Raw genomic sequence first — 24,576 nt, forward strand, 5'->3', positions numbered from 1 at the left:
AATTATCTCATGTTTTCCCATACTATGCTCATTCCTACCCTGTGACCGAGTGTAGGTAGTTCCCTCTCTTCTGTTCCCACTCAATGTCTATACTTTTTTTAAGTCTCAAATAAAAAATTCACAAATGCGATTTGTTCATCAGTTAATATGTCAGATCCCCAAAGAAGAGAAAATGAGCTTCTGGTATTTTATAATCTCTTGGGGCTGGATTCTGGACCAGTTGTCCTTCACCTTCTTTGCCCACAAAGTTATTAAATGGCTTTTTCTGAGCCAAATTTTCTAATAAACATTTCCTGAGTGCCTGTTCTGTGTCTGTCAGGACTGATTAAGACAGTTTCTGCCCTCAGAGACCTTGTAGTCTGGAGGACTGTAAGCAAATAGTTTCACACAATGTGAAATGAGTTTTGAGTAGCTTAGGACTCCAGAGAAGAGGCATCTAAACCCGGCTTGTAGTAATAGAGGTGCAACCATTGTGGAAAGATCTGGAGGAGGTGATACCTAAGCACAGTCTTAAAGGATGAGTAGTAGTTAGCCAAATGAGGAAGGCAGGAATTTCCAGAAGAAGCAATAGCATGAGCAAAGGCTCAGAGGTGAGTAATAACATGTATGTGCATGCACAGGAAAGGACACACAAACTCAAGAGTCTGACGCAGAGGTAGGGAAGAGAGGACAATGAAAAGGTAGGAAGGAGTCATGTCATGGAAAGCCATGCATGGCAATGGGGATAATATCCCCGAAACTAGCAAGTAGACAAACTATACAGTCTCCTGTTTATGCCTCTAAACTTTCAAAGTCGTTAGAAGCTTCTCTATGGCATAACAGGCAGGGAAAATTGCTGGTTGTTTCCTATGCTGGCTGACTGCCCCTGGGATAGACATATTCCTATTCTCTTTCTAGTTCCACAGTTACCATCTGTTTCCAGTGCCCCAATGCAAACAGAACTTTGATAGTTTGGTAAATGCTATTATTAGATTTGCATTTCAGCTCATTCTTTCTTAAAGAGGTTTATAAGTCTTTCTTCCTCTCCTCTCTTCCATGTCTGAGACAAGCTAATAATTCCTTCATTTTAGTCTTTAGTTCACACCAGTAGCACATACTACTAATAGGTGCACACATGTGTGTGGGCATGAGCATACACACACACACACACACACACACACACACACTGGCCTTGTGCTATATTCAAGATAAAATTCAATGAAACTTACTGATACTTTCTCCTTACAACCTTCCCACTTCTCTTGTGGACTTTTCTGCCTTACCTGCTCAGGTTCCCCAGGGCATATTTTGTTTCTTTCATTTTTTAAATTTTATTGCAGTATAGTCGATTTACAAGGTTGTGATAATTTCTGCTGTATAGCAAAGTGATTCAGTAATCAACATATACAGATCCATTCTCTCTCAGATTCTTTTCCCATATAGATGATCAGAGAACATTGGGCAGAGTTCTCAGTGCTATACAACAGGTCCCCAGGGTATATTTCTATTGCAAGTGGAAGATTCATGTCAGTCGGTGGAGAACAGAGGAGCTGCACATAAGGTAGAGACTCTGGCTCTCGGCTGGTTCCTCTGTGTGCAGTTTGTGCTGTGTTTGATAGAACTCTCACCATCTTTTACCTGGGCAGATTGAGTTTAAATCCTTTGAGTTTCCTGCTTGAAAGGTGCTAAACGGGTAAACAGCATTGTAATAATTTTTTCCTCTCTGGCCAAGCTGGGATGCTTCCTCATAGTTTACTTTCTAGGCCTTGCCTTTCTTGCAAAGTGGAATCCTTTGTTAGGGTTAGAATTTCCCATAAACCTGCTCAATAATTTGTTTTTGTTTGGCCTCTTTGAAATACTACACAAAGCAATCCCTGTAAAGGGCAAATGCTGTTCCTAAGGCTGAGAAGGATGCTTAAGACATAGGCTCAAAGTTGCTCTTTTCAGGCAGAGTCAGCTGAGTAATCTTATCTCAACTGGCTGCTTTTCAAGGTGCCCAATTCTGGAGCTTTCGCTCTGGGAGCAGCATTTGCCCCAGGGGATCAAGAGCTTTCCAGTGAGGGGCAAAACTCTGGGAAATCCCAGAGCCCAGGATAGGACTGTCTGTTCAGGGGAAATCTCAGGGAACAGAATGGATCCCAGAGACCATACCCCCCCCCCCCCCGCGCCTCCGGCACCAGCGCAGATCAGCACTTGGCCCCAGGACAGAGATCAGACCAAGAAGAGGTTACGAGGAAGCAGGGAACCCGGGAAAGGAGGCAAGATTGCGGTGGCACCTGCACGGCTCTGAGTCAAAGGCTGTCAGTCATCTCGGCTCCAACCGCTCTGCTCTCTCACAGCCCAGCCCTTTCCCGGGGCCGGGGCAGGAGATTGCTACAAGCCAGCTTACCTGGGGAAAAACCAGAGCCTCACTTTAGTCCCTTCCGGTAATTGACACGACAGGGCGCCCAGGCGGGGGAGGAGAGAGCTTCCCTCCATAAATGGTCCCACCCCTGGGCAAGGTGGTTCACTCTGGCAAGTAGCTACAGGGAGTGTGCACCTGCCACCAGTCAAGCTCTGCCAGACTGCGAGGCAGGCGTAGCAGCCCAGGGAGTGAATGAACCATGGACAGGTTGAAGTGCCCGAGCTTCTTCAAGTGCAGAGGGAAGGAGGTAGGGGTCTGGGAGCTGTGGGAGGTGTGGAGGGCCTGGGAAGGGAAAACTTAAGGGGAGGCAAGTCTCAGTTTTTGCTCTCCGCAGCTGTGGCCTGTTTTTCATATTTCTGTTCAACCACCCGCAAGTGTGCCTGAGATGTCCGAATAGAGTAGAGGAAATATAGAATAGTTCTTACTCTGGTAGTTAGAAGACTTAGGGCCGCTCTACCCTCTGTCTTGGGTATGCCCACAAACTTCTGTTTTCTCTCCCTCTCTGGACTGTGTCATATATGCTAGAGGGAAATGAGAAAATGCACTGTCCTTATCTGACCTGGGGAACCCTCCCCTCTCTTCTGAAGTGGAGGAGAGCGCTGCTCCACCTGGTGGGACAGGAGAATTTGTGTCTGAATATTATTTTGTGGCTTTAAAGAAAGCACTGATTTTATTCTCCAAGATACGGAGTGAAGTTAAACTTCTCTGAAAACTCCAGATAATCAAAACCATCAGCCTCTAGGAAAAAGAGTCTATGGATTTTTTTTTTTTTTTTTTTTAGTAGAAGCTCTATTTGATTCTTCTCAAAGATGTCCTGCTATTTCAAGAGTGTTGATTTTACTTAATTCATCTTTAAGACTTTTGTATTTGAAACCTTATTTACTTCATTTGCCCTTCATGCTGGATGCCATGTTAGTTTTTCCACCAAAATTTGGGTGATCTAACCCAAAGAAGCAGTAAAAATAGCCACCTACAGAGCTTTTTTTTCCTTCTTCTTCATTTCAAGCAGTAAATATTGTAAAGTAAAAGCAGCCATCCACAGAAATCTCAACTTTGGAAAGCATTCTCCCTGGCTATGGTTTTCAGAGTTCATTCTCTCCCAGTGTCTCTCTCACTCTTTGTCACTTGTGAAATTATGCTTCTATATTTTTTTTAAATAATATAGAAACAAGCAGTTGATATTTTCTCTTTTCTAGAAAGTGACAGCTTCATCTGAGGATTTCCACATTCGTGAAAATGATGAAAATCAGGACCGTGGTAACTGGTCCAAAAAATCGGATTATCTTCTGTCTATGGTTGGATATGCAGTGGGATTGGGGAATGTATGGAGATTCCCATATTTGACCTACAACAATGGTGGAGGTATTTACTCCCCCCTCTATTTATTTCCTCTTTGTGTATTAAGTGATGTACTATATGGCCTCTGAGGACACTTTAAGACCTGAGGAAAGGTGTATGATAGTATGGGTTAGTGGGAGGTTGGGAAATGAGCATACTGCATTTTATTATTAGACTATGAGTTTCTAGTTCAAGTTGGAAAGCTGGCTTCACAAGATCCTTGGATATAAACTTCATAAAAATTGTATATTTAGCACTTCTGAGTTTCTGATGTGCAATTCCGTGTAATTTTCAACTATGACTTACTCTTCTTAATTTAGACATGTTCTTAGGATAATCTGCTCAGACTCAAGTTCTGTTTTGCATAATTTACAGCTGAATCTAAGTAAAAGGCAGGGAATTCTTATTCTAATAAGAAGCTCAAATAAATTGTTTGCTTAAAATAAGGCATTATGTTTTGGAAATTTAAGTGTAGAAGGAGTTAATTAAAATGTAATTAAAGGTTTAGTACTTTAACCTGCAATATTCAGTTACATGTATTCCAAATTAGATTGGCCGTGTAGAAGATTCTTCTAAAATGCAATAGAGTTTAGTCCAAGCCTAGGTTTTTCATTTCTGCAAAATAATACTGTTTATACCTCATAGATCACTAAGGAAGACTCAATTAGAACTGGGAGAAAGAAATAACTCTGAGGTGACACACAGAAGGAAACAAAATGAGTTACACAATCCTCTAGTAATGTTGAAACAACTTTTCACTTACACCATATTTTATTTACTGGTAATTACAGGTTCTATTAGAAGTGTAGAGGTGACATACCTTTGTGTTTCATAATTGGGTACCAGTGAAACTGTGCCACTATAATTATTTTTCTTGGTATAATAGGATTTTGTGTGGTGATATTTCAATCTTATATTCCTTGTTAATTGCTTATATTAAAATATTCATATTGGCCTTCAGAGACTTAAGAAAGGAACTCTGTTTACAAACACTTTAAGTGTTGGTGCCAATAAATTACCCTATGTAGAGCCTGTGTTGTTTAATCATGGGTTGGTATAAGTTTGAGTCGGAAGATGAGTCAGGATTCACAATCTTTTTGGTGTTTATATCCTAAGGTCAGTGTACTGGAGAGAAGCATTCAGGCTCCTTTTCGGCCTCTTGTGTTCAGGTTTGGAAATTTCCTGTGACTTAACATCGTACTTACTATAAATTTCCAGGAATTCTATTAAATGAGTTTTAATAGAGAATTTTTAAACTTAGCCAAAACAAAATGGCATTATTTATTACTACTTCTTTTACCATTTCCTCCAAAATTAAATGTATCATATTGACTCTCAGTTTTTAAAGATCACATCACTTGGGTAATAGATAATCTAGACTCCCTCAATTGCTTCTTTTTATTCTGCCCAAGGGTAGAAGATAAACATGAAATTCAAATTTGTCAAATGTTAATAGATCAGATTTAAAACTATGGTCAGGTTTGAAAGACTGTTGCTAAAACCTGGAATCATTTTTTTATCTGTAGATGCTTTATAGCAGTTTATAAAAGAGAAATATCAGACTACCTTAGGGTCTAGGTCAGCATTATTAACAATTTGTGACCATTGTATTGTATTAATAATTTATTCAGTCATATTTATCATTAACAATGAAATAATATAATAGGGGAAAGCCATGTGTAACATTGAGGAAAATTCTTTTTTGTCTGTGTCTAAAAATCTATGTACACTGTGCTAGCAAAACTTTGCTTACTGTTGTATTTAAGCAGGAATATTTTATATTACTTTTTCTTCATATTTATCACTGGTAGGAATTGAACTGCTCTTAGTCATAGTAATGATGGTATGTACATTGCAACATCTATAAAAACGTATTTGTCCCTATGTTCTGGTGACTAGTGACTTGTATGTGACAAGTACTTTATTGTCTCCTTATTGTTAGTAGAATATATTTTGAGGGTTGGAAAAAATGTAGTTTCCAGACATGATGTTACAGAATCATAATGGGAAAAATACATGAGGAAAAATGTAACATGGCTAAATCATATGTACATAAAACAAAGCCCATTTTTATTCACTGATCTCTGCACTTTTTTTTTTTTTTTTGTCTTTTTGCCATTTCTCCTGCGGCATATGGAGGTTCCCAGGCTAGGGGTCGAATCGGAGCGGTAGCTGCCAGCCTACACCAGAGCCACAGCAATGCGGGATCCGAGACGCGTCTGCGACCTACACCACAGTTCACGGCAACACCCGATCGTTAACCCACTGAGCAAGGGCAGGGACCGAACTCCCAACCTCATGGTTCCTAGTCGGATTCATTAACCACTGCGCCATGACGGGAACTCCTGATCTCTGCATTTTTAAAATTAGATTTTCTTAACAATAAGTTTAAGATTCTGGAGTTTCCATTGTGGCTCAGCAGTAATGAACCCGACTGGAATCCATCCTTAACCCCTGGCAGGGGTCGCTCAGTGGGTTAAGGATCCGGCATTGCCATGAGCTGTGGTGTGAGTCGTAGACGCCGCTCAGACCCCATGTTGCTGCGGCTGTGGCATAGACTGGCATCTACAGCTCCTATTTGATTCCTAGCCCGGGAACCTCCATATGCCTAGGATGCAGCCCTAAAAAACAACAAAACAAAACAAAAAGTTTAATATTCTGTCCCTGCTTCTACCTACAATATGGTCAAAGTTCTAATGAACAATATTTTGCCCTAAAATTGGGCAGGAAAAAAAAAGACAAATAATAAAAGGTTTAGGGAAAAAAATGGGCCTGCATAATCAAATTGTAGAAGAATTAGTCCTTATGAAATTGAAAGTTAGTTCTAAAGGCATCTCAAAGGTTCAGATCCATTTACCAAAAGTAGTAAATTACTTATTAACATTGAGTGAAGACTCCTATGACTATCTAGAGATGTACTTAACTGCAACAACTTCATTTTGAACCATATCTAGGTCTTAAAAACAGATCATTTATATTTTAAAGGAGAAAGGAGGGAAACTAACTTTGAACATATATGATGTGCCTGCCCATTTTGCCAAGTGTTTTCACACAGGCTCTGCAATTAAAGCCTTAGCACAAACTGTTGAGTTGTCATTGTTCTTCCCATTTATGAGGAATCTAAGGTTGAAAGGTTAGGTGAACTGCCCCAGGCCACATAACTAGTGTATGATGGAGCCAGGATATAAACCTAGGTCTATCTGGTTCCAAAGCCTGTTATCATTCAACTTCTGTGGATTGGTTTTTATGCGCTATTGTTTTTAATAATCACAACAACCTCATTAGGTAATACTAGCCTCCCCATTTCATGGATGAGAGGAGTTTAAGTTTAGAGAATCAATACTTTCTCACAGACAGTAGTAAATTTGGAGCCTACACCCAGTACTCTCTGACTCCACTGTATCAGAGTGCTTTCAAAATGTTATGCTGCTTGTAAAGTGCCATCAAGATTTGGGGGTATAATAGTGCTCCAATTCTTCTTTGCATTTTTCAGGTGCCTTCTTGATACCTTATGCGATTATGCTAGCATTGGCTGGTTTGCCTTTGTTCTTTCTGGAATGTTCTCTGGGACAATTTGCTAGCTTAGGTCCAGTTTCAGTTTGGAGGATTCTTCCATTGTTTCAAGGTTGGTATTAAAATGTTTTCCCTATTGTGCTTATTGATTTATTCCTGCATGTAGCTGTCCTTACTCTGTGGATGAAAAGCATTTAGCCTTTGGACATGTTAAAGGCAAAAAGGCATACATTGTTTTTCTGAATATTTGCCACTGTTAAATTTAGAAATTGAACGTTAATTTGTATTTCTGTTTATCTTGGGCTGCAGATATGGTAGAGTTAGGAAGGAGATGAGAGAGTTGTAAGGGTGTCATTATTTTCAAATTTTCACCTTTTGAATTTTCCTGGTACACAGTCTTGTGCATTAACTTTATGGCACTGGCTTTTTTTCTACTTCCCATGCAGTCTTTATCTTCTTGCTTTTGCATATCTTTTACAATGCCTCCTTCATAAAAGTTGAGGAGCAAGCCACTATTTTTTCCTCGGATGCACCTAATGGAATAGGACACTAGGAAAGTTTTTAAAAACCATTTGATTGTTATAAAACATCAAACAGCCTTTCTGCTTGAAGATTAGATATTATTTTGGTACATGCTAGCTGCTAAAAACTATTTGTAAAATCTTCAGTGTAGCATTAAAAATAAATTTATAGTGAGGTAAATAGTATATTGTGCTGGAATATTGAGGAAGCTACCTCAAAAGTTAGTCTTAACGTGCTAAGCTGCATTTTAAAACTACTGAGTTAAAGAAATTTCATAAGTTTAAATTTGGATTATTACTGAGTTATTGGGTTTTCTTTTTTTTCTCTCTCTCTCTTTTTAAGTCCATACCTGTGGCATTTGGAAGGTCCAAGGCTAGGGGTCAAATCGGAGGTGCACCTGAGGCCTATGACATAGCCACAGAAACACTGGATCTGAGCCGCATCTTCAACCTATGTTGCAGCTTCTGGCAATCCTTAAGCCACTGAGTGAGGCCAGCGATCGAATCCCGCATTCTTATGGGTACTAGTCAGGTTCTTAACCCACTGAGCCACAACAGGAACTCCTGAATTTCCTTTACGTGCACTTGTAGAAATGCTGGATGCTCTCCTTTTAGGACATTAATTCAGAGGTTTTATCATCTGCTTGTCAAAATGTTGGTTTATAGAGGAAGATGGAAGTATTGATCAGTGAGTCAATAGGATATGTGCTTTATTTTTTTTTATTTTTTATTTTTATTTTTATTTTTTTTTTGTCTTTTTGATATTTCTTGGGCCGCTCCCGCGGCATATGGAGGTTCCCAGGCTAGGGGTCGAATCGGAGCTGTAGCCACCAGCCTACGCCAGAGCCACAGCAACGCGGGATCCGAGCCGCGTCTGCAACCTACACCACAGCTCACGGCAACGCCGGATCCTTAACCCACTGAGCAAGGGCAGGGACCGAACCCGCAACCTCATGGTTCCTAGTCGGATTCGTTAACCACTGCGCCATGATGGGAACTCCAGGATATGTGCTTTAAATAGTTTATTTTTTTAGAATGTTACCCACTCTGACAAGAATTTACAGACTTAATAAAAAAGAGTAATGAACATAGTTTTTCCTTATGCGAATTTGATGGCTTAATACAGGTCTCCTGTTTTTGATCTTAGCACTTTTTTCTGATTAACTAAAAAACTGTGTCAGAAAGTCAAGCATCAAAATAATTTTAATTTTGAGAAGAATGTTACTCAGACAGTAGTATTGCTCCCCGCCCCTTAAAAAATAAAGACAGAGAAAGTGTTGTTTGAAACAGTTTTCTCATTTTAAAATAGATTTTGTGGATCTGGCATTGTCTCTGTGATGGTGTGGGTTCAATCCCTGGCCTGGGGGCAATGGGTTAAAGAGCCTGTGTTGTCACAGCTGTGGTATAGGTGGCAGCTGTGACTCAGATTTGATCCCTGGCCTGGGAACTTCCATATGCTGCAGGTGTGGCCATAAAATAAAAATAAAATAGATTTTGTAGAAACTGAGATGCAGCTTTATGAATTAGCAAAAGAAATTTTATGTGATTTTTAATTGTTTTCTTTCCCAGGTGTGGGGATTACAATGGTCCTGATATCCATTTTTGTGACAATCTACTACAATGTCATAATTGCCTATAGTCTTTACTACATGTTTGCTTCTTTTCAAAGTAAACTACCATGGGAAAATTGTTCTTATTGGGCAGATGAAAACTGTAGCAGATCGCCTATAGGTAAAATTCATTTATTTTAAACATATTGTTAACTCTGCATCATTCTTCTATGTTTTCTAATAATATTAAAGGGTTAAATCATTTTCTAACCAATTTAGGTTTAATTTTAAGTGAGCCATAGATTATTGATGAAAGCAGAATAAAGCATGTATAATCTGAAAATTGATTAATGCAATATGTTAATTTCTGAGGGCAGGCAGTAAGGCTAAAGCATTTCTAGGAGTCCTTCTTACAGGCCTAAGTCATGCGCAGAAGAAGAGGAGGAAAATGGGAAAGCGGTAGGAGAGAAAAGCATGATTTATGATAGTAGTACTGTTTGAGGAGATGCTGAGTGCTGTCATGTCATATGTTGCTGATCTTTGGGATAATGTAGCATCAATATTGTAGACTATTACCACTGGCATTGCCTCTGTGTATTGGAAGATAAAGTGGTAAAAATTTAACACTTCTTAGAAATTTTAAAATGTCATTTATCAGAACAGGTTAAATAAGTTCGCATATTAAAAGTTCCTTAGAGCACTAAATCCCAACTGAAATGATTGTTACTCTATGGCAGTTATTACTATAAATATGATCTCAGTTTAAAAGAGCAGATATTTTCACACTCACCCCCAGTTTAGTAGCAGAGATTTAAGATGTTGGATATGCATGGTTTATTCCATTTGTAAGATCTCAGTTACTAAACCGAGTAACAATTTGGACAGTACTTTATTTTACCATTAAAACTTTTTTTTTCCAGCAAAGTACTCTTCTAAAACTAAGTATGTTTCTGTATGTGTATTCTTTTTTCTAAATTTTAGTAACACATTGTAATGTGAGTATACGCTCAAATGAAATCTTCCAAATGAATAAAAGCTGGGTAGATGCCAACAATCTTACCTGCATCAATGGAAGCGAAGTTTATCAGCCAGGGCAGCTTCCCAGTGAACAATATTGGAAGTGAGTACAGTAAGTTACCTACACCTTAAGCAGATGTAATTTAAAAGTTTTTATAAATAGCAGTAAAATCCTGATCAGTTCTTTTCTTAACTCATATAAATAGAAAAAAAGGGGGCATGGAATCAGGGTAAATTATACTTTTACTCACGTTTACCTATCCTGTGTGAGTAGTAGTAATCTGCAAAATTAGCTCATAGTTAACAGATTGTTAACAGATTTATAAGTTAGAGGTTAAATGAGCATAACATTGTCAGTAATGATTTATATAGTGCTTCTTAGCTATAAGTTAGGGCATTGCTTTGAAGAAATATATTCAACTTTTGACTGTAATGAGCAAGTTCTAATGATATACAGTTGGGTGAAGGGTAATACTTGGGGCAAAATTGCTATTTAAGGCCACAATTCTTCACTATCCATTTTGCTTATAATTGTCATTATATGGTAAAAGTAGATGTTTGGGGTTATATATGCTTCTATTAATTTTTAACTCAATGAATTTTATTACATTTATAGTTGTACAATGATCATCACAACCCAATTTTACAGCATTTCCATTCCAAATGCCCGGCCCATCCCCCAACCCCCCAACCATAAGTTTTTCAAAGCCTGTGAGTCAGTATCTGCTTCTATTAATTTTGAATGATCTCTCTTTCCTCTCCTTACTGTATTTCTACCCTTTACCTGTACATAATTTCTTTGTTGCCGTAATGAGCTCTTCCTCATCTACATGTTATTGCTCTGTGTAACCCTTCTAAAATTTGGACATCGAAATGTTCCAAGCATCAAGCTAAGAATTAAAATCCTAGATCCATATATATCCCTAGTGGAAATAATGGAATTTTACAGAAAGCCTTTGAAAAAAGTACAAATAATGGGACCATTTAGGTTCTTTTAAACTTTTTTATTATAGTTGATTTATAGTGTTGTGTCAATTTCTGTGGTGTAGCATAGTGACCCAGTCATACATTCTTTTTCTCATACTATCTTCTATTATGTTTTATCCCAAGAGGTTAGATATGGTTCCCTGTGCCATACAGTAGGACCTCATTGCTTATCCATTCTAAATGTAATAGTTTGCACTTAGGTTTGATGATAACAAGTATGATGAATAAGAAAATATTTAATATAATTTTAAATGTTTTCTCTGTCATTTTTACTTGAGTAATGACTAAAATGTAGGGTTAGTTTCTCTCTGTAGATGAGCTTGGAAATATTAGGGGGAAATCATAGCTAAAGGAATCAGTGGATCTTTTATTCTAGGATTTGGAACTTTGGATTGGGTGCAGTTAACCAGAAAGTTCAGAGCCTGGGCCATTTCACTGAACTATTTTTGCCCCTCCATACAACAGTAGCAATAAAAAGTTCACACAACATTGATGTTTTAATAAAATACTCATGAAGCGTCCCCTTGGATAAAAGATACTACAGAAGTCAATGTATTCAGACAAGTGATTGTGTGTTCATCAAGGGTTTATGTGTTTTCAGTAAAGTGGCGCTCCAACGGTCGAGTGGAATGGATGAGACTGGAGTCATTGTGTGGTATTTAGCACTTTGTCTTCTTCTGGCCTGGCTCATAGTTGGAGCAGCACTGTTTAAAGGAATCAAGTCTTCTGGCAAGGTAATTTAGAAAACACACTAGAAAGTGATGTAGCTGGTTTCCAATTTCATTGTAGTTCAAAGCTAAACATTATCAAATGCATGTTTTTTTCTATAATGGGAACATTTAAATGTGTGAAAAACTTTCTAAGTAAGCAGCCTCACTCTAAGAAAATGCATAAGAACACACTGCTATTATCAAAAATAAAACCAAACAAACAAAAATTAGTAATACTAGATTTGTGCAGTTACTCTAAACTTGGACCCTTCTAGCTGATACAGCATTTTCAGGCTTGGGAGTATATTTTTAAAATTTCTATCCTACTATATAAATAAGTATCTTGAATGGAATTATATATCGCAGTGTTTGATTTGGACAGTCTAGATCTTTGTTATATACGTAATAGTGTCAGGATTCCCCTAGTTAGAGGAAAAAAACTATACTATAGTTCTTAAAGTCTGCCAAAATTAACTCCAAACCCTCTCTCAGCAGAGTCCTATTCTGAAAAACACTTCCCACTTGTTTTATTTTTTAAACTTTCAGAGAGCATCATGGCAGTTTCAGAGAACAACATGAAAAATTTTCTCTGTGAGCAGTTTATAGTACCCAGAAAAGTAAATGTGTGCGTTTTGTAACTACTAGACTGAAATTTCCTTGAAGATAGAGGACAGAAATAACTGTGGATCCTATCTCTGTGTTGCTGGTACAATATCTAGCACATTCAGTTGATGTTACATTGTGATGAGACATGCAGTTAGAGCACAGAAATACTGTGAACATCACAAAGTCAGTGGAAATTTTCGAAAATAATGTTGTAATCTCATATTTTTGAAACCCTTGATTCATTTTTGATGTTAGTATTGAAAGAATCCATTAAAAGCCATTTGCCCAGGCAATTAATTTTTATTGGTCTCTAGATGACTTGTTTAAATCATCTCCTTGGGCATATTATCAAACATAGGACATCTATGGAGGAAAGAAATCATCCACATTAATAAAAAACCAGGCTCAAAGGCAACCTTTTCATCTGGAACCATGTGTTATCTAGGATACAAGCTGTTCATTTGTGTGTGTGTGTGTGTGTATATACAGACCAGGACTATGTGACTTCTTGGATAAACTCATAGTAGATTTAAAGATTATAGTTGATGGTTTCATGGTCTAATATACATTTTAATTATCTTCAAAAGTTAATAATCACAAAGTAATATCAAATTTTAAGTAATGGATTATGAAGTTAAAATATAAATTTGAAATGGATGAGACATTCCATAAACAAAAATGTTACTTGTATATATATACTATCAAACTCTCTTAACAATAACATTAAGGATGATAATAACAAGTTTCCAGTATTCATTTTAATCAACTTTCATGGGATTGGATACCTATGAGATTATTTTCCTTCTCCTTGAGGACTGAGTATATACTAACTATTGCAGGGTTTTAAATCATTTCCCTTCCACTTCAATGGAGTAATTTACCAAGAGGTGATAGTCAGTCCCCTCACACATTTATTAGGATACACTTGCGAAAGTACTCCATCTAGATTCCAAGTTACCACTGCTGATGTATTATGGATTTACAATACAAACCCAGGAAATATTGCTTCATACATTGGTGTTCTGAAAGAGTGGTGAGAACAGAAAGAGGAAATTATGCCAAATTTGGGGATTCCCATCATGGCTCAGTGGTAATGAACCTGGCTAGTATCCATGAGGACATGGGATCCCTGGCCTTGATCAGTGGGTTAAGGCTCTGGCATTGCCCTGATCTGTGGTATAGGTTGCAGATGCGGTTTGGATCCTGCATTGCTGTGACTGTGGTGTAGGCTGGCAGCTATAGCTCTGATTTGACCTCTAGCCTGGGAACTTCCATATGCTGTGGGTATGGCCCTAAAAAGACCAAAAAAAAAAAAAAAAAAAAGCCAAATTTGGTATTGGTATTGTCAGACTTATTAATAACCTAATGAAATCTCTGATAATTTCCACTGGCTAATAATTTTATTTGCATACAATTATATACCATGATTTAAAAAAATTACCTATTAACTTTTGGTTGTTCTTCTTGGTAGGTGGTATATTTTACAGCTATTTTCCCCTATGTTGTTCTACTCATCCTGTTGATCCGAGGAGCAACTCTGGATGGTGCATCAAAAGGCATTTCATACTATATTGGAGCACAGTCAAATTTTACAAAACTTAGGGAAGCTGAGGTAAGACAATTTGGATTGCATATTATATGAGGAGGTAAACCTTAAAAGCCAATAACAAAAATCTTTGTTTGAAATTAAGAGTGTCATAATGTAATAGCTTGCAAAAGACTATGCAGTTAAATGTATCAGTGTTTCTGTCCACTAGGATGTCTGATTTGGCTATTTAACATGACACTAATGCTCTCTTATTGGAAGTGAGACAATCATTTTTAGCAATAGGATTTTAAAAGTCATTTTATTCAAACTGACTCTATTTGACCAAAAGGATTTGGGGCTTTTTAATCTGAAAAAAAATATTTCATGCATGAATGCTTACAAATTGATGATCAGGACTATGTGACTTCTTGGATAAACTCATAGTAGATTTAAAGATTATAGTTGATGGTTTCATGGTCTAATATACATTTTAATTATCTTCAAAAGTTAATAATCGCAAAGTAATATCAAATTTTAAGTAATGGATTATGAAGTTAAAATATAAATTTGAAATGGATGAAACATTCCATAAACAAAACTGTTACTTGTACCACACATATATATGTGCCATGAATCTAAATTGGTAACCCTCTTTTAATATTAGTTTACCTCCAGATAATGGTTGTGTGTATCATAGGTACACAAAATCTTTTACAGTTTTGACTGCAAGGAGCATTACCATAAGTGTATGCTATAAACTATGCTTCTATTGATACAGCCTAATAATACTTTAACTCTCTTAGAAGTCATGTCACATTCTTGGCACACATTAAGCTTCTGGTCAGGTAAAACCCCACAATATTATATTGAAATCAAGAAACACTATTACCTACATACTAGTAGTGCTAGCTAAAATGGATATTAGTTTTAGTTTGCTATGGTATTCTTTATGGAACTCATGCTAATTTCTAGCAATTGCTATTTTCTAAATGCCTGTAATATGAATATTTAGTTATTTGTTGTAGAACTTTTCTGTTAAGTATTAAGTCAAATTTATCAGTTCTTAATCATGGAAATGCATCCTTTACCTTTTTGAAAATTGAAAGATCAATCACCAGCCTTTGGTTACTTTTCTTATGGCCAAATAATTTTCATTCAATAATTAACCACAAAACAATTATTTTAGAACTACTAAGTTTTATTGTTTGTGTTGGAGATTAACATACTTTGATGTGTCCACAGGCCATCTGTTTTTTCTTCATTTATCTTGGGCCTCACATCTTTTAACCTTGTTTGTTAATCTCTTCCCAACTCAAAGACCATTTTTGATGATGGATAAGAAACAAATAAAATGGAAGCTGGGCTTCATCATCTTCTCTCTGTTAGGTTGTTAAACAAGATAAAATATGTTAATGTACTTTAAAATGGTAAATAGTTATGAGCACACAATTGTTTCAGTCATTGCTGTTACATAATATTATGTTATTACAGATGCAACATTTTCCCTAAGAAGTGGACCTTCCATTTTCTTTAAACCTCACAACTTGAGCACAGTTGAAAAGCCACTTTGATATTTCTTCAAGTGGGTTTTACAAGCCTCAGATCACCTGGGCTTTATAGCTACATAAAACTATCCTGAAATTTTCATATGACTATTTTATGTTGGTCTGTGTTTCGGTGTTTCTGTTAGTTTTAAAACATCAGAGTTAAACCTAAATCTCCTTATGAAACATACAATTTAATCATTCTCCCCCACCCCCAACACAAACACTATCCTCACCCTTTCTTTGGGTTTGCGGGCAATGAGAATTTTTTCTTAGCTGTTTTTTATTCCTCTCCAATCTATATTCTAAGCATTTGATAAGTTAGTCACCATATTATATGGCCTACCTTCCACTGACCAGTCCTGTTTTCAGATGTACTAAAAACACGCTTTTGCCTACATATATGCCAGCCCTATTTTATTTTTTTATTTTTACTTTTTGTCTTTTGTCTTTTTAGGGCCACATCTGTGGCGTATGGAGGTTCCCAGGCTAAGAGTCCAATTGGAGCTACAGCTGCCAGCTTACGCCAGAGCCACAGCAATGCCAGATCCGAGCCATGTCTGTGACCTACACCACAGCTCACAGCAACGCCAGAACCTTAACCCACTGAGTGAGGCCAGGGATCGAACGAACCTGCAACCTCATGGTTCCTAGTCAGATTCGTCCCCACTGTGCCACAACGGGAATTCCAGCCCTATTTTATGAAATCTTCACAATTATATATTTTTTCTTTGGAGTAACATTATATCTACAGAATTTCACTATTAAAATGGATTCACCTAAGTTAGTTTCTAAGATAAATTATTGTCCTTTAGCAAAAACAGGAGGGGTAAATTGTGAAAGGGGGAATAATAAAGAGGTCCGAATTAGATGAAGAGTGTAGGAGCTGCTTAAAGAGAAGAGTTCAGCTGCATAGGGCTCTAATATAAACATGAAATGAGGGAACTGGATTGGCAGCCCTTTCTAGAATATGCCTTGAGAAATTCTTGCTGGCGGCATTAAGAATCTTGAGCTCCGGTTGTATTCTATATACCATAGGTTGTCATTCTTTTGCCCTCAGAGCCCATTCTGACCCTCTGCATTTCTGGTTGCACCATGTTTACACATGGCCCCAAATGTTTCTTCTGCCATCTTTACTTAGGGATGCTTAATGTATCATCATTCTTCCAAAATTGTCTAGTACTAGCCATGTTAGTTGTTTTTTTTATTGTCCCCTAATCAATATGTGGAGTAAATGGAATTACAGTCCAATTCCCAGCCACAGTTTTCCATGGAACTTGAAAACATATACTTTATGTAAAAGAGAAAAAGACAAAAAAAAAAAAAAAACCTCCAAGGTGTTTCTGAGGGAGTGAGAAAGACTTGTCCTACCACATATGAAACAATATTATAATGCTATAGTTATTAAAAATAATGTGGTGTTAGTATAGGTACAGATATATATAGACCTGTGGAGCAGAATGGTAATCTCAGAAACAGGTTAATGAACATCTGGAACTTGGTATGTGGCAGAGGTGGGGATGCAGATCAATGGGAAAAGAATGGACTATGTAATTGATGTAATTGACATAGTTGATATCCAAATATATAACTGATAATATCAGTTCTCTTCAGACAATGGATGTTCCATTTAGAAAACAATGTATTGTGATATCTAATTTAATTGCATAATATCAATTTCAGGTGAATTCAAAACTTAAGAATGTAAGCAAGACTTTAAGTCTTTCAGAAGAAAATATAGGACGGTAGCTTATGACCTTGGGATGAGAATTCTTTTTTATGTCAGAGAAATCAATGACAATGCATAAAAGCAAAGATGGATACTTCAGCTACATTAAAACAACAACAAAGTCTTTGGTTTATCAAAGGACACAATGTTAAGAGGTGAAAAAAATAAGCCACAAATTGAGACAAAAATTTAACATATATAGCAGATAAAGATTAGAATCCAAACTCCATAAAGAGATAGCCCAAACAAAAAATCAGCCAAAGATATGAACAAGAATTTCACAGAAATAAAACTATGGAATGTGAACATATAAAAACATGTTAAACCTTAAAGTAATTGGGATTAACAAAACTCTCATCTCACAGCCACTAGTTTGGACCATATAACATTTCTGCCCAGTGTTGGCAAGGATGTGGGGGAATGGGAAGTCTCATACCAACTGGTGGGAGTGCAAAGTTATACAACCACTTGGGAAAATAATTTGGTAATATTTAGTATCCTGTCCATCAACAGGATATAGGATACACTGTAGTATACAATACAGAAGTGGAAAAAAATGCTCAGAACTGAATACATCTAGTTTGAACCATATGAACTTGCCTATATTCTTTCATTTTTTATTTACAAAATTAAAATTTCAATGGTTCAAATTGATAATGGATAAATCTCATACAATACTGAGTGAAAAAAGGCAGCTTGTATAAGTTTACACACATTAAGAAAACTTATCTATAAATTCAAAAACATGCAAAGCTAAATGCCATATTGTTTAGGTTACATATTTATGTAGAAAAAATATGTAAAGAAAATCAAAGAAATGATAACCACAGAAGTCAGGATAGCAGTTATCATTGGAGGTTGGGAGGGGCACACAGAGGCTTTGAAAGACTGGTAACATCTTATTTAGCATGTTATTTAAGCTGAGTAGTGGGTACCAAGGCATTTCACTCACGTATTTACCCATTTGTATATATGAAATATTTATCCATTTGTATATATGAAATATTTGATATCCATTTGTATATATGAAATATTTGATATCCATTTGTATATATAAAATATTTGTGAAATATTTCACAAATGAAAAATTAAGATTATTTTTTGACTATTAAATTATTTTCTATTATAGGTTTGGAAAGATGCTGCCACACAGATATTTTACTCCCTTTCTGTGGCTTGGGGTGGTTTAGTTGCTCTATCATCTTACAACAAGTTCAATAACAATTGCTACTCAGATGCCATTGTAGTTTGTTTGACAAACTGCCTTACTAGTGTGTTCGCTGGATTTGCTATTTTTTCTATATTGGGACACATGGCTCATATATCTGGAAAGGAAGTCTCTCAAGTTGTAAAATCAGGTATGTAATGCAATATATATCATTAACTTTGATTAATCCAATGTAGCTCATTTAAGAAACACTGGTATATTTTATAGCAACTAAAGTACTCAAGATTTAGGGTACTGCATTTTCTTTCTCATTCTACCTTATATAACTTGGTTATTTTAATATGATAATTCTTTGTGGGTTTTGTTTTGTTTTGTTTTGTTTGCTTTTTAGGGGCACACCTGTGGCATATTGAGGTTCCCAGGCTAGGGGCTTAATCGGAGCTACAGCTGCTGGCATGCGCCACAGCCACAGCAACGTGGGATCCGAGCCGGGCCTGTGACCTGCACCATAGCTCACAGCAATGCCAGATATGTAAACCACTGAGCGAGGCCAGGGATTGAACCTGCACCTCATGGTTCCTAGTTGGATTCGTTTCCACTGTGCCATGATGGGAACTGTATAATGATATAGTAATTCTTAGATGACCTGAGAAACAAGGTTTATGCAGAACAATTAAGGTTTTCTTTTTTCCAAATTTCATTTAGTCCTTAATATGAACTACTTATTGCACAATTGCATGCATCAGGCATCAAGATAAGCAATTTGCATGCAATGTCTTCATTTAATTTGTGTGTATTCATATCTATATATGTATGTATACACGTATATACAGGTATGTATTAATATATATGAATAAATTAATCTATGTACATAAATATCATAGAGCTACAAACCCAACTAACTTTGTATGCTGTATCCAGCTTTAAAGGAATCTGATTCATGAACTTCCTAACTTTATTCATTTATTTTTGTCTTTTTAGGGTCACGCCCACGGCATATGGAGGTTCCCAGGCTAGGAGTCCAATCAGAGCTGTAGCTGCCGGCCTACACCACAGCCACAGCAATGCAGGATCCGAACCACATCTGTGACCTACACCACAGCTCACAGCAACACCGGATCCCCAACCCACTGAGTGAGGCCAGGCATCGAACCCTCATCCTCTTGGATGCTAGTCGGGTTCATTAACCACTGAGCCACAACGGGAACTCCACTTCATAACTTTAAAGATTCTTAGGAACAGAATTCTAGGGTTCCTTTTAAGAATCCCTTATTAAATTTCTATTTATGGTTAGTATCATTTGATGGGGAGATGGATAAATGAGAACAGAATATTAGGACTAGAAAGGACTCTGGAGAGCATCTAGTGTCCAGCTCATCATTTACAAAGGAGTGGACTGATACACGGAAATGTTATGTCTGGCAGAAGATCGAATAGTTAGGAAGTGACAGAGCCTAGGCTAGAAGCTAATTCTCTAGCCTAAGTTGGAGAAATTTAAAATACTTAAAACTAAGTATCATATGATTGCAAATTTTTTAAAAAGGGGTCTCTAAAGGTAGCATACATCAAATAGAAAATAAGATTCAATTTACAGTTTCATTATATACAGTTTTGCAGGTATCCATATATTAACTAAAATGGCACTAAAGTTATACCCATTATTTTGTAATAACCTGTAATGGAGTATAATGTGCAAAAACACTGAATTACAATGCTGTACACCTGAAACTAACATAATATTGTAAATCAACTATGTCAATTAAAAAATTAAATGGCACTACACAGCTATTACATGTACAGTGGGAAAAAATAAAATGGCACTATATACAGTGATTCTGTGTAAACATTTGGAAAGAGAGTTGAAGACTAAAAAGTTTGTTCCAAGAATATATCTTTATTGATAGTGTAATTCTTTTAGAATTTCTAGGCTAAAGTAAGGTGACCTAATTTAGGTTTCTGGAGTGTAAGACAGTTGTTCTTCATTAATTCAAAAAAATCAGTTAACACAAAATCATGGAAATAGTTAAGATTTCTTATGTGAGAAATGTGCCATTTACAAAATTTATCTCACTGGTTTGATTCACATCACACTTTCACATTATCACATCATAGAACAACCTAGTCAAATACTTTTGAAAGTGAAGATGAAAGAGTTGCTAAAGAATGTATATTATGGATTAGGTTGCCAAATTCAAATTAGTATGTTATTTTGAAAATGTGCAAATATGTGAATTTTCTTGGCAACTAATTTAAAATGCCATTCACTTTTCTTAGGTTTCGATTTGGCGTTCATTGCTTATCCAGAAGCTCTAGCCCAACTCCCAGGTGGGCCATTTTGGTCCATATTATTTTTCTTCATGCTTTTGACTTTGGGTCTGGACTCTCAGTTTGCTTCCATTGGTAAGTAATACTCCCAGGGTTAACCTATCCCTCTTATATTTTACTCATGTTTCCTCTACTTAAAAACATCCTTTTCTTACTCGTGTTGCCCCCCTCTAGCTTTTACTCTCAGAATAATCTTTTTGAAAAAAAAATTTTTTTTGTCTTTTGTCTTTTTAGGGCCACACTTGCAGCATATGAAGGTTCCCAGGCTAGGGGTCTAATAAGAGCTACAGCTGCCAGCCTATGCCATAGCCACAGCAATGCCAGATCCGAGCTGCATCTGTGACCTACACCACAGCTCACAGCAACACCAGATCCTTAACCCACTGAGCGAGGCCAGGGTGAACCCACAACCTCGTGGATACTAGTCAGATTCGTTTCCGCTGAGCCACCATGGGAACTCCTCCTGAAAATTCTTTTTAACTTAATTTTTAAATATGGAAAAATACAAAGTACTCATGTATCATACACCCAAAAAGAAGAGACATCAATATTTTATATTTGCTTTGGGTGTTTTTTAGAAAAATAGGCTGTTATGGATAAATTTTAAAACCCCTATGTTTCTCCCCCAGTACAATTCACATTTCTTCCTTCCTAGAAACAGCCATCACCATGGATTATTCAGTCCATGTTTGTATGCATTTTATATGTATCCATAAATAAAATATACATGTAAAAATTTCATAGCATACATATCATTCTGACGGCTTTTTATATATATTATGAATATACACAGACATATAGATCTAGTTACCTCACAATCTGCTGCCACAATGATGGGCATTTGGATTATTTCCAACTTTTTAAAATTACACACACTACTGCAACAATTATTCTTGCATATGGTTCTATGTACACATAGGGATTTTCCCTAGGGTACACACCTAGAAATTCTGAAACAGTTTTAGTCATAATAACATCTTACATAAAACATTTTAATAGCCTACAGGATAAAGTCCAGCCTCCTCTAGTTGACTTTCAAAGCACTCCAGAAATTTTCAAACATGTTTCTCAATCCTTTTACCCACATACCCTTCTACTTTTAGCCAGTACCCTGTTTCATGAACACATTTATTTCTTATACTTAGAAGGCCTTTCTGTCTCCATGTCATTTATTCAAATACTCATCTTAAAAGTTCGACTGGAGTTCCTGTTGTGGCTCAGTGGTAACAAACCCGACTAGTATCCATGAGAACAAAGGTTCAATCCCTGGACCCCATTGGGTGTTGCCATGAACTGTGGTATAGGTCACAGACACAGCTGAGATCTGGCATTGCTGTGGCTATGGTGTAGGCAGGCCAGCAGCTGCAGCTCCAATTTGATCCCTAGCCTGGGAACTTCCATATGTCCAGTGTGGCCCTAAAAAGACGAAAAGAAAAAAGTTTTACTAGAATTCTTCCCTCCCTATAACCCTCTTTCAAACTACTTCAGCCCCCGGGGACCTGTTACCTAATAACTGCTACCGATGAAAACAACAACAAATAGAGCTGCATCTGATTTTTATCAGAACTGACAAGTGGTGACTACCAAGAGAAAGGAACTTAGGGATTTTTAAAAGCAAAGAGCAGGGCCCAGAGTATATTCTCAGCATATATTTGTAAATTTGATTAATAAAAGTTGATTAAAATTAAAATGATTAAATTTATTGGATGTGATTAAAGTTATTGGCAAATGAGTTGACATATAGCATGTCATATTTTTCCCTTCTGAAGAAACGATTACAACAACGATTCAAGATTTATTTCCCAAAGTGATGAAGAAAATGAGGGTTCCCATAACTTTGGGTTGCTGCTTGGTTTTGTTTCTCCTTGGTCTCGTCTGTGTGACTCAGGTATATTATTCCTTTTATAATCTAATTAAGGAAGCCAAGTTTAAGAGGATGTTTAGTGACAAGTCCAAGTCTGACTTGGATCAAGATTTCCTGAGTTTTAGCCCAGATTTTTTCCCATTATAACACAATTTCGATAGTATATTTTGCAGAGGTAGAAAAAGCCCAATAATGGACAATTTTCCCAATTACAATAAAGTTATAGACTTTAAACATAGGTTATATTTCTTGGCAGCTACTACAGAGCACACACTGTATGCTTATTTTTTTACAGTAACTCAGTATAGAATGAAAGGTCCCTACTATTTGAGATATTTAGAGCCACATTTGTGTTTACATTTGAAAACATTCCTTTTCACATTTTGGCAGAGGTGAAACCAAGAAGCATATGTTAGAATCAAATGAGTAGATTCAATTTGAATACCTGATCAATCATAAAAATAATTTAAAATATATTTCAAAGTAACTGATTTTTTTGGTAGGCTGGAATATACTGGGTTCATCTGATTGACCACTTCTGTGCTGGATGGGGCATTTTGATTGCAGCTATACTGGAACTAATAGGAATCATCTGGATTTATGGTAAACAGTATAGAATTATCAATACATTTTATTAAAATGATTTAGTTTGGTTCCTTTTTATTATGTTTGCTATAATAATTAAGTATAATATAGTGGACAAAATTTATTATAAATAAAATGTAGTCAAATGTTATATACAATTCATTTTCGTAGTATAGGAAAATGTTTACACATGCAAAGATAACTTGGGTCCACAATGATTAATTAATGAAAATATTAATAAGGGCTGAATGAATTCTTTGTTGTTTTTAGGAGGGAACAGATTCATTGAAGACATAGAAATGATGATTGGAGCAAAAAGGTGGATATTCTGGCTATGGTGGAGAGCTTGCTGGTTTGTCATTACACCTATCCTTTTGATTGTAAGTATTATTATGCCATTAATTTGATATCAATAATATATATTTAAACACTTCTAAGATAAACCCGAATTATTCACTTTTATAATAAAACAAATTAATGTCATAAATTAATGATTTTCAACTTTTGCTTCATGACTAGCGTCTCCAAGGTGCCTAAATTAAGATGCCTTTAGTATTATTTTTGAGGCCATAGGCTTAAACATTTATCATTTGAGAAAATAAATAAGCTCCTATAGACTTAAAGGTCCTAGATACTTAAAAATTATCAGTAGGATAAATTTTTAAAAACCAGTCATTTGCTAATTCCCTGAAAAATATGCTGAGCCATATACAATGTTCTTAACCTCTGCTTAAGACTCAGTCTATGCCTTCAAATAATTCAATCTAAATATACTAATTGTTAAGAAACAACAATCAGATATGAATGCTTATTTTTATGGGAAGTATTTAGTATCTGAAATTACTAAAAGAAATTCATCTGTGTCAACAAAAGCAATAGTTTATGTTAAAAATTGGTTCTATTTTGGAGGTGAGGGAAGGCAAAAGATGTCTTACTGGAGAGACATAGACACAATGTCTCTAAATAACCATTAGGGACAGTAAAATGCTGAAAGCCAAAATAAACACATTTAGTAAATAAATGGTGAGGGTGGAGCAGTGGCAAAGCTTTATGAAGGATGTGTTTTGGTTCTCATTGCCTCCATGCTTCAAAAGTTATCCTAGAAAAGGCCATTACGTAATTTTATCTAGAATTTGTTTTTAGAAGGTTTTAAGTTTTTTTCCATATTCTTGCTATATGACTTTGACAGTGCTACTAAATATTGTTTT

At 36.3% G+C, this 24,576-nt stretch overlaps 1 protein-coding gene across 6 annotated transcripts in view; it reads left to right on the forward strand.

Annotated features, from left to right (window-relative positions):
- Nucleotides 1–24,576, forward strand: part of SLC6A14 (solute carrier family 6 member 14) — a 371,528-nt gene that overhangs the window by 344,287 nt on the left and 2,665 nt on the right. For 5 of the 6 annotated variants that reach the window (XM_085006371.1, XM_085006372.1, XM_085006375.1 and 2 more), the window contains 11 exons: nucleotides 3,580–3,745; nucleotides 7,215–7,346; nucleotides 9,325–9,486; nucleotides 10,287–10,425; nucleotides 11,911–12,043; nucleotides 14,097–14,237; nucleotides 18,556–18,784; nucleotides 20,869–20,994; nucleotides 22,689–22,807; nucleotides 23,287–23,386; nucleotides 23,639–23,748. In XM_085006371.1, the coding sequence (XP_084862497.1) occupies nucleotides 3,676–3,745; nucleotides 7,215–7,346; nucleotides 9,325–9,486; nucleotides 10,287–10,425; nucleotides 11,911–12,043; nucleotides 14,097–14,237; nucleotides 18,556–18,784; nucleotides 20,869–20,994; nucleotides 22,689–22,807; nucleotides 23,287–23,386; nucleotides 23,639–23,748 (1,461 nt within the window). In that variant the 5' untranslated portion in view covers nucleotides 3,580–3,675. Of the gene's footprint in view, nucleotides 1–2,525; nucleotides 2,631–3,579; nucleotides 3,746–7,214; nucleotides 7,347–9,324; nucleotides 9,487–10,286; nucleotides 10,426–11,910; nucleotides 12,044–14,096; nucleotides 14,238–18,555; nucleotides 18,785–20,868; nucleotides 20,995–22,688; nucleotides 22,808–23,286; nucleotides 23,387–23,638; nucleotides 23,749–24,576 lie in introns of those variants that run through there. The other variant, NM_001348402.1, reaches the window with a different exon arrangement.

This window comes from Sus scrofa, chromosome X (genome assembly GCF_054392235.1).
Source record: "Sus scrofa isolate SSC_HxYL_T2T_F1_AM1 chromosome X, Sscrofa_HxYL_maternal_Yorkshire_Landrace_v2.0, whole genome shotgun sequence".
NCBI lineage: Eukaryota > Metazoa > Chordata > Mammalia > Artiodactyla > Suidae > Sus > Sus scrofa.